Consider the following 11,348-nt stretch of genomic DNA (forward strand, 5'->3'; position numbering starts at 1 on the left):
GACTTCCTGTCTACACCATAGACAGGGCTTCCCACATTACACACAAAAATTTGCATATGTGTTTGTTGCCTGTTTCATTTGTAGGAAACCAGATATTTTTAATCAATCAACAGATTTGAGTCTTACTCTTTTTTTTTTTCCCCACCCCCCAGGTCATCTAGAGAGAGTCCTGAGGAGATGAAAGCGGCCGCAGAGTGAAGAAGGTGCTGTGCTGCACCTATTCAACATGTGAGAATCGCTGTCTTCTGTCTTGAGTTCACAACAGCCATGGCCTTCTGTCCTTTTCCAGCTGTGCCTAGAGGCAGCTCACAGGGAAGCATAGCTTGGGTTTTCGGAGAAACCACTTCTCGAACATCTGCTGGCCTTACATTATTGTGCACTTTGCCTCTTCGAGAGAGAACATCTACTTCCCATGGCTTTGCATACTAACACACAGTTCAGCTGCCTTGTTGAAGGCCTTGAAGACCTTCTCTCTTCATAAAATGAATGGTTAAGAGGACAGGTATATCCACTGGAGCTGTCATCTGCTGAAATGACTAACTCGGCTTTTATTTATTGGGTTATTTGTGTTATTAAATTGTAGTACCTTTAAGGAAAGCTGATTCCAAAATATTTATTCTCAGTTAATCTGGTGGCAAAAAGGTGTAAACCACTCATTGTTAAATGAAGGTAGAATATAATTATTTGCTGCTCCTCAAAGTATTTCTTTAGAGGCTTTGACCATCATCTGTAACTTATATCGCCTAAATATTATCTTCTTATATGCACTGAAATTTAATCTTGTTGGAGACTGGTATTTCCAATATCTTCCTAACATTAGCAGACATGCAGATTGTTAAATGTGGATTTTCCTAATTTTGAAATAGAAGGACTAATTTAAATAGTTCAAATTTTGCCCTCATTTGTAGTGAAATCTGATAGTATTTTGCTGTTTACCTACCATCCCAGTGGAGTCATCTTGTCAACTAAATTTAATCAAAGGCCTTAAGTGTCTTCAGGCAGAGGTAATGTGCGATTGTCACATCTGCTTCCAGTAATAGGAAGAATTTGAATGGGGGTTGTTTAATGTTGGTTTTAAAATGCGGTTGTGGAGTTCAGTTAATTTTTCAAACAACTTTAAGTTTATATCCAAAGACGAAGGGAGAAAGCATGAATTTTGTTTTAGTTTAGTTTGGATTTTTTCCTCTGTAAGCCTCTGGCCAAGTATCTTAATAAGATATGAGATATATGTTATATATTAAGATATATCATAATAAGAAACAGAGTTCTTAAATTCCTGAAATGGTGTGTTGCCTAGGTCACAGCATCAAACTACTGTAGTGCTTTTCTTCCATACATAATTTCATTTCAGTTGGAGTTTTGGTGGCAATTAAGGCCTTTTGTATTGATTGTTGAAATGTTTTGACACAATGGGTCTTTATAAATGGATCTTTTTTATAAATAGGACATGGGTTTTTTGGTAGAAATTTCATACTTGAACAGCTTTACCACAAATACAGTGAGGCCCTAGGTACAAAGTAGCACATGCATATGCTTAACCAAAGAACCACCTTTCAGTTTCTAGTAACTTCTCTTGAATTTATTTCAGAGTTTGACTGACAATGAGTTACACAAAATACAGGCATGCCTTGCAGTTATTGTTGACGGTAATGCAACTGTTGGAACAAAAATCTGTTCTTATCTAGGGAGAAGGATATCTAAGATTTGTGTACAGATGGCTCTCAGTAATTTAGATGTTTGTTTTACACGAGTTGCAGAAGTGCTGGTAGATTTGGAAGGCTCCTCTGCTCATGATATTGCATGTATTTTTACACTGTTTCTAAAACTACATTGCCGTAGAAGTGGTTTGAAAGTACTCTGATACTTGCTAAGCGAGAAGGTCTTCATATAGGTTTGCAGTAAACAGGCTGCCTATTAAGACACAAATAGGCTCAGATTCTCAGATCCTCAGATTCTTGAAATTAGCTGCTGCAATTTTACTGATGAAATTTATGGTTAAATGGAGGGTTTCAAGCATGCTGGTTTTGCACTTGCAAACTTGCAGGTATGTGTTTGGAGGACAGACTCAGGCTTAACTTAGTAGTTTGACTCAAGTTCATTGACATATGGAAACACCCCATTTAATATTTTAAATTCTGAAATACGTGCACATCAGTTCCAAGTAAGTGCATAGGAAGGACATGTTGCTTGATTGAAGTAACTGTCCTGTGTTTTAATTTCCTTGGTTTTGTGGATCACATAAAGTCTTTGATGAAACACGTTTTAATAACTGTTGCTGGCTAGGGTGGAGGATGACGAAGAACCTGAGGCTGTCCCTGAGTATCCCCCCAACATGCTAACCAGCTTGAATGAGACCACCGTGATACTTGAGAAACTTCTTTGTTATATTACTTTTTTAGTTCAGTATTTTGCACTGAAATGTTGTGTTCTCATACTAGCTTGTTGTAGACATCGTTTAAAGAAGATTACTAGCCAGAAATATGCATCTTTAATGTATTTCCAGGTTTCCATTGCTCCACTCACTGGTCAAGAAATTTCTATTGTCCACATATGCTATCCCAGTTTTTTCTGAGACAATCTTTCAGATTCCTGTGGTACTTAACATAGTAATTTTAAAGAATCATTATAAAGCATTCATATGTTTGTCTTTAAGTTTTCCTCTTCTCCCTCCGCCATCACCCGACCTGCTTAGATCAAAGAAGGGTCTCTGCTGTGAAGATTAAAATGATATTTCAGACACAGTTATCTTCAATAATGGCAAAGCAGTAAAATCAGCTGAGAAGCTATGTTGTAATTTTGTAATATTTCTTTCCCAACGTGAATTCATTTTGTACAGAGAATTCATATCTGATGTAGTATTGTTAGTTTGCCCTGCTTCTAGATGAGGCTTCATATTGATGCTTACTGTTTCAAATTCAGCTAAGACTTGCCATGAAGAACCACCCGTAGTACAGTCTTTCTTCATAAATGCAGCTTAAGAGCTCATGCTATGTGCCATGCCTGATTGAGGAACGAATTGTATGGTTCAGTGGTGATACAGTAACAGTATACTGCCAAAAAGAAAAGAAAAAGAAGAAATAAAACCTCCAGTGATACCTTCTTAGAATATGAAATATTGACTGAATTTAAAAAAAAAAAAAAAGCGCCTTATGAAAAAGCGTACTTTGACTATTTAGGGTTTGTGTTTAGTGACTAATTATCAGTAGAAATAGAAAAACTTGTCCTTGCGTATTTAACAATCTGTGTTCTTCTCTAGCAAGACTCAGCCTCTTCAAGAACAGTTTAGTTTAGATCAGTCTCAGATTAATGTGAAAATAATCAGACTGGTCTTTTGGACTCTTCTGGTCATTGTAACGTACCAGTTCCTGGCTGTATCGCCTCATCTGCAAAAGCAAACAGCAGCTCCGTGGGATAAGCTTTTAGATGGCTTGTGAGGTTTAGGAAAAAGGGGATGGGGGGCAGAACTCCTCACACACCCTTTTCTGTAGTGGCGTTAAACTACTGTTTTCTTAGGAGAGACCATCTTTTTCCTAGTGACAAGACGCTGATGGTCTTTAGCTTTGCTGTAAACAGTCATTCCAGGAGCAGGTATTTACTTGTGTTTAGTACATTTAGTATTCAGTTTAAAAAAACAGTTTAGAATTCAGAAGGGAATGCTTGTAGTAAACCAAGACAATGTGGTCTCATGGTGTTGTAAAACAGAACTCTGCTGGTTTTTATCACTCTCTCCTAGCAAGTCAGGCTTGTTGCAAATAGCGTAGTGCCAAAGGGCTAGTGGTAACTGGTTTTTACACCATTAGCCCTTCCTCCCCTTCCTGTAGCTGAGCTGAACGTTACTGTCCTGTAGCAGAGCTTACAGAAGTGAGTGTGTGCCAGTTTCCAGCCCAGCACGTTAACTTCAGGTCAGCGTAAATACTGGCTTAACTGAATACATGAAGCAACAAACTGCAGTGGGCGAGCGTCTGGCACACATTCGTGTTGCCAGCCTGACTTCAGCATGGTGACTTCCAGCACAGAGGCACCGTGACCAGCTGGGAGTGGTAATGACTCACTTTGAAAGACTGTGCTTTTTTTAAAAAAATAAAAAAGTTTAACATAGTTATACATATGATATACATTTTTCAGAAATGAAGTTGATACACACGTATCTAATAATGGAGACAGCAGTCAGATATTTCCATGCACAATGGTGTGTATTTGCAGCTCATGTAGGGTACATTTAGGCTTGTGTGATTTCAAGGAATACGTGGCTTCTCTTGAAGACTTTGCGGAGGATGATACATGTATTTTGTCAGTGATTATTGGATTAGGAAATCCATGGTCCGTTTAATTAAATAAAAGAGGAAGAAAGCATTGTGCAGCGATAATTGGATGCTGTCTCCAGTATTATATATTGTGGGTATCAGTGTAACTTCTGAAATAGGTGTATGGCTGCAATGTTAAACAGTGTTTTTCAGAAAGCCTGAAAATACTAAACTGGATAAAATAGTTCCCCAGTAAAAGCAGCAGCAGAATTGCTGTGCTGCTAGTCCCTAGTACTGGAGTGCTGCCTTTCCTATGGACCTGATATACTAAGGATGGGAAAATACCAGTATTCTAGTGAGACCCTATAGCTTTGCGTCAGTGGTAGAAAACCCTCCCACAATGGCCTTTATTCAAACATTGTGTTTATATTGTATCAGCTTAAGTCACTGCATATAGTGCCACCATGATGGATACTAGCCCTGAAAACAGCTACAGCTTTCTTCAGGTGGTGCTGAAAGCTGTTGGGATTGGAGTTAGTGTTCATTATGTTCAATAATAGAGGTAGCATTCTTCTAAAGATGCAGTTGTTTGCCTTGAAGCTTGCAATTTTACAAGAGAAAATTGATTTCCCAATTAAATAATCTTTATTGAGTGACAGTTGGTATCTCTTAAATCCGTGGATGCATCAACTTTATAAACTCTATCAGGGCTTGTATTTCAAAGGGTTTCTTCTTATTATTCTTCCTTACACTTTTTGGTGAAGCATACTTTGGCCATTCCCTTCTTCCTTCTATTTCTGTAAAACTAGAATTGCCTAAAACTCTTAACAGACATTCAGGAGGCTTGATCTTTAACCTGATACTGTTCATCTGTCACTTTTAGTAAAAGACCTGAATGCTTAATGGTATAATTCTCCAAAATCGCTTTTAAGTGATAAAATTGGAAATTAAAAAAAAAAAAATTGCCATGTAGAAAATGAAAGTGGTATTTTGAAACCAGAAACAATGCCAGCAGTGATGAACATATTCAGGGATTCTGCGTTGGGTTTGTAAATGTATACATTGATATGCAGCATTATATAAATATGAGCAGTGTCTGTCCTGTTCAGACTTCAACTGATATTTTGTCCTATCTTTTTTTTAAAGATATCTGAGAACAAAATAGTGCCTGTATATAGTGAAAACAAGCAACATTTTCTAGAATTAGTGTTTACTTTATAAACATCAGGGAAGAGCCAAGCAAGTACTGGCAGGGTGACTAGAAGTGTTTTGTTGTAGTTAATACAAAGTTGGGAAAAGCTGTTCTTCCATCCAGTAATCCATTGCTAAGAGATTACTGTTCCTGGAAGTATTTGCAGACATCCACTAAAGAGCTGCCAAAATTAATAGGTCATGAAATGCATCTTCAGTGCCCCCATCTCTTAACCTCGTCCACACCTCATCTGGTACCTTACTTTGAATCTGGTTTAGTACATGAGGGTACTGCTTCATGCTTCTTTGGGATGGATTCCAGGACCTGAAGGGCATGCTTTGAATGTCCGTGCTGAAATAGTATGTCCAGTTCAGGAAGGAATTGCTAATTGGCGAGTAAATGTATCCTTGATGTGCTCTGCATATGGATGGACTTGGACAAGCGTAACTCTTGTTGCATTCAAATAGAGATTATTCTTTAAGTGTAGCACTATGTGGTGATGCTAAAGCTAGGTTTGAGTTAGAAGCAGGGCATATTTGCTTGCAGCAGGATGCATTTGCAAGGTAATAAAGGCCAAGTGACTGCTCTAGCATCCACGTATATACCTGAAGAATTTTCAGCATGACACTTTTAAATCGAAAATGCTGATTTCTTTTCCTAGCCTCACGTTTTGCTACTTGACTACTGTATACAATGATCCAATGAGGACCTGAAGTCAAAGCAACTTTTGATGGTAGTGGTGTAGATTAAATGTAAGAGGCATAACAAAGTGAAAAAGTAGCCACAGAACAAGAGTTCATTCAGGTTAAGAACTGACATCCAGGCCTTAAGGTGAGAAAAAAAAAAAAAATCCAAATTTTTGGCCTCCTTTCTGCCAGTCTTAGCCCCAAACTAAAGCTTTTTCAAGAAGTATCAGTAAAAAATATTTTTGTGGTGTTTATAACTTACTGGGTATGTAGATCAATGTTTTCAGTTTCTGATGTCATCACTGGTATGTTCTGCAAGCATACAATTTGTTCAGATTTTACCTTTGAAAATAAATTTTGTATGCTTCAGTGATGGTTGGAAACCAACTTTTTATACTAATAGTTAAGTGTTTACCTATATATATGTAAGCTAGTGTTTGATGTTTTGGTTGAAGACCAGGGAAGTTTTTTTTCCCTCTGCTAGATTTCATGAAACCAAATCCAAAGAAACTTTCGACGTCAGGTCCTAAGACTGGCTAGACCCTACTCAAACCTAACAGCAGATCTGCATTACAGAGCACAGGTTGTTCCAAAACGTGCATTCTTACCCAGAACCTGTGAGGATTTGGAGCAATAACTTCTATTGTCTGTTGACACAAATTTTGTCTGTAAATATACATGTGATACATCTTCAGAATGGATCTGCGTTCAGAACTGTTACCATAACTGGTTTTGTTGCACTACCTTTGCATGTGCAATATTAGAAATGTAACCGCTTTTGTCCATCTGTGGCAGAACAAAACGTGTGAGTTAAGATTGAGAAGTACTCGTGTAGGGTGCAGAGGTATTTAAACTACACAGTTTTGACTGTGCATCAGTCCTCTTCCTAATAAAAAAGGTTTTTGTAGCAGGTTTAAGAAGCTTTTAACTTAGTATTGTAATCACACTGCAGTCCTTTGTAAGCACAGAATGGTTAATATATTTTGAAATAAAATGCTGTTAATGTAAAGAAAACTGAGTGATTTGAATGATGGGGTCTCTGGAATGAGCCACAAAGGTGGCAGTTCATCTGATGAAATAACCAGTTTGCTGGAGACGAAGTGGGAATATGGCAGTGGACTTCAGCCCCTGAGCATAACTTCATTTCACTGAAAGAAGCCCTGCTTTTCTTGTTTTCTTCACATTTTCCGCGGGGTGAGGAAGGACATGTGCCTCGGCAGTAACTGTGGTTCAGCTGACACCTGGCAACTTGCAACGCTGCAGCAACACAGCCACGCGTCCAGACCCTGCAAACGGTCAGCACCTGTAGGCAATTCGAGTTACTGCCATTATGGCTTACTCTCTGAAATGCAAATGGTTGTTTAGTGTCTAAGCATAATTTTAGATCATTCTATTGACTATAAAGCAAAAGTGATCAAATCTCCCTGCATGACTGCTCACACCTTTTAAAAAGTGGTGGGGCTGATGTTTCACTTTTCATCCCTCTCACTGGTGTGTGACCAGACTCGTTGCCTTGAAGTAATTCATACAGCACAGTCAATTTTAGCTAATATCTCTTTAGTTCTCTGACAGGATCAAACTCTTCAGTGCATACAAGGTGGGGTTTTTTGGCAGTTTATGCTGATAACATAGTAATGATATTTTTGAAAATTGGGGCAGGTCTTCCAAGATGCTCAGAATTCCTTTTAAGTTGGAACCAAGACAAATGCATCTGTAATCAGGCAGCCCAGAGCACGTGCACTTCTGTGAGAACTCCCTAGCTCTCATTTGTTTTTTTTAGTGGTGTTAAAGTGCAGGTACGGTGTTTGATTTTATTAAGAGAAATATGTCGTTCTGTTCAGCATCTGCAGCAGATAAGGCTGTATGATGATGTAGCACCAGTGTAGCAGCCTATTTGCTCAGTCTCAGTTGTTCCCTCAAAGTAGTTCAGGAGGTATACATCCAAAATATTTCAGTAATCTTTTAGGGGTGGGAGGGTAGAGAATATGAAAGAGTTATCAGGCAGACAAATAGACAAAAATTGTGCTGAAAGAAATGATGTTATCCATGTATTTTGCACTTTCACTAGTTGGCATAAATCCAAACACACAATGATAAGAAAGAAAATAGTACGAAGAGTGAAAGCAGGTCAGCTATAAAAATCTCCATCCGTTCCCTCAGCTAGTTCCTGCTCCCTCCGATATAACGCGTTTTGGAACACTGAAGGGACTTGCAGTGCACGCAGGTGGGAGCCGGGGTCCAAGTGTGCACCAACAGCTGTGTGGTCTGGGGTTTGGGGGGTGATTTTTTTTTTTCCTTCTCGACCTGGAACAGTGTACACACTTGCATTCTTAGTTCACAGGTGGAATCAAATCCTTATGCCTTAGATAACTAAACCAGGCTCTTTGCTTTGATTTTGCCTTTCTTTACCAGAATCTAATCTTTTTTATTAGTAAAAAATAAAACCAAAATTATCTTGGGCAAACACCTGCTTTTGTGTACTTAAGATCAACAGCAGAAAAAAGACCATTGTGATAAAACTTGTAAGAACCTCTGTTGCTTTCGTAATTTGTCGCTAAGTATTTTTCAGCTAAAGTTGTCTGACAAGTTTTAGGGAAACACACATAATCTTGGCTGGCATGACTTCAGGCCTGCTTGGTTTTTCTGTGGGAGGAAAAAAGTTTAATTGGAAACCTTTGCATGACCCTACTGAGCACATTCTTTTTACAGCGCTGCTGTCGCTGACTACACACTTGGGATCGCTCTAAGAACCGGAGAGAGGTTAGGTCGCAAGATTTGCATCTTAGTTTGTGTTTCTCAGTTTTCCAAAGAAAATTCTTTTTATTGTCAGGGCTGTGAATGTAATTGGGCTTGTTTAGAAAAGCCATACTTTGGTAATTTCGGCTTGTTTGAACTTCAGCAGTTTCTCGGGGCATTCACCATTATGCTGATGAGTTAAACTTGCTGCACCAAGAATGGGATTATGGATTGAAAGGCTAAGAGCATTTGGTATGGAGATTTGGAAATTAATGAGTAACTAATGGTACAAAGAGGTTAATGATTGCCAGATTAACAAGAAGCATCATGGCAAAGAAGTATGTCCATAGAATTTTCTTCTACCTGTGTTTTACCATTAGAGGTAACCACCTGCTGCAGTTTAAATAATTTGTCTTTTCTAAGATGCCACAGTCAGTGAGTTGTAATGACGTATATGTTTATAAGTATTACTTAAGGGAGACTTTATCCAGGTAGGTTTATTGAACTGGGGGGCTCTTCAAGAAAAGACCTGTCCTCAGTAGCATTAGAACTCAAGTTAATGATGGCACAGTTAGGAGATGGCAGCCCTGCCAGCCAGAACCACCCCAGGGATTTTGGCGTTGAATTGATGACAGGAAGGCTTTATAGGCTGAATGTCAAGATAACACGTGTCCAGTGGGTGTCAGGGCATAGCAGTTCTGGAACAGTGTCTACATACAGGTTACAAGTCTGTGGATCTCCAAAAACAGGACAAAATAGTTGAATAATATTGATTGATAATTAAAGGGTAACTTCGTTATTTTATGTTTGCTGCAGTAATTTGTGACGATGGCGATACCGGTCTTGCAGTGAGAACAATACGATGTTCCGAGAGGACTATGTTGTATGGGCTTCTGTTAAAAGATTTTGCTTAAATGTGATGCATTTCAAAAAAAAGTCTGTACAATTCAGAAAGGGAATCTAGATCTGATTTTTATCAAAGGAAATAGTTACTTAGATCCCTGTCAAAGGAAGGTCTTAAAAAAATCATCTTTTCTTGAGGTGTTCCGGAACTTTTTCTTGGTCGACACAGTTCAGTTATTCTCATTTCAGTTCAACCAGGTAAAAAACTACAGCTGCCTGTTCAGATGTCTGAATAAAAGCTTATAACCAGTATATATATCCCCATCAAGAGGCAGCAATGTTAGATTTTCTTTAGACAGATTTTTTTTTTCTTTAATATCTACAGAATTTTTCAAGGAAATTCTGCTCTGTGAAGAGCAAGGCTGCTGGCCTTCATCAAGTGCTGGTTTTGCTGTAGACTGTCAAGAACTGAGATAGTGGCAGGGGAATTCAGAAGCTTAAACACTGGGAATGTCAAATATTTTCTTGTATGCTTCTCAGTGGTCTGTAACTGACGTAATAAGTTATTTCTTTGCTTTATGAAAGACAGTAGATAGCTGTAGCTACAATGTCACTGCTGTACTATTGCAATCATTCTAGCGGTGGTCAGTCTGCACCCATTTTTCAGTACATCCTGACAGGCCGTGAGCTGCCTGTACACTGTAAAGCCAATTTCTTTGTGAAGATTTAAACTAAAGTTTCTTTTATCTCAAGGATGAAATAAATTTGGTTTTCTCTTTGGAGTATTGCCAGTTATTCCAAATTGTGAAGTCCTATGGCTGTTTCCTAGCCATATTTATCAGAGAAAGTGTCAACTTTGTGCTTGTGCGTTCCTAATAAAACTACGGAGGTGACAATCTGAACTCTCTGCTTGCCATCACCACTAGTTTCTAAGCATTGAAAACCTTGCCTTCAAAGCACTTTGGCTCTCTTACGAGAGCAAATGAGTGTCCTGTGGTGACAAAAGCTTCCAACATACTTAATTTTCTGGTCAGAATAAACTACCTTGCACTGGTAGTTATTAAGTAGCTGAACAGAAATTTCTCAGTACATTTACGAGAACATCAGATTTGCCTGTGCACTTTAAAATGTCATTACTCTGTTTATTTTGCAGGAATGAATATTTGAAGAAAATTATTCTGAGTTTAAGTCCTCCCAGATGGGAAGAAAAATCCACCACATCCATGGCCACAGAGCAAAGACACTCACTTTTTCTAGATGCAGTAGCTTATTTTTACAGTTATGTCCTATCTTTCAAAGTAGAAGTGCTCTGAATGTTCATATGAATTAAATAAAATATGAAAAATAATTCTTTGGCTAAACTGAAATGATCCTTTGGTAAAGGGAATTCCTGTCTCCTGGGCAGTCATGCACATGACAGGTCTTCCCTAAGGAAATACTTCCATTTTGATTGACCATGAAGAATTTTGTTGACCTTGTAGACTCCTGTGAGAGCTGACAAACACCGTGTCAGAATAATATCAAGATTAATAAATTTGTAACACACATGAAAACTAGATGGATTATACACTAGTCAAGTGACTGGAGAAAGTATAATTGAGAATACTTGTTCTAAAAAGCATTGCAATAGGTTCCTGTGAAAAACTG

General features: G+C 38.3%; 1 protein-coding gene across 3 annotated transcripts in view; it reads left to right on the forward strand.

Annotated features, from left to right (window-relative positions):
• TMEM245 (transmembrane protein 245) overlaps window positions 1-10,973 on the forward strand; it is a 97,389-nt gene extending 86,416 nt beyond the window's left edge. For 2 of the 3 annotated variants that reach the window (XM_075416712.1, XM_075416715.1), the window contains one exon: window positions 153-7,136. In XM_075416712.1, coding sequence (XP_075272827.1) covers window positions 153-198 — 46 coding nt within the window. In that variant the 3' untranslated portion in view covers window positions 199-7,136. Of the gene's footprint in view, window positions 1-152; window positions 7,137-10,854 lie in introns of those variants that run through there. The other variant, XM_075416713.1, reaches the window with a different exon arrangement.
• The last annotated feature ends 375 nt before the right edge of the window (window positions 10,974-11,348 follow it).

The sequence above is a fragment of the Opisthocomus hoazin genome, chromosome 3 (assembly GCF_030867145.1).
Source record: "Opisthocomus hoazin isolate bOpiHoa1 chromosome 3, bOpiHoa1.hap1, whole genome shotgun sequence".
Classification (NCBI taxonomy): Eukaryota; Metazoa; Chordata; class Aves; order Opisthocomiformes; family Opisthocomidae; genus Opisthocomus; species Opisthocomus hoazin.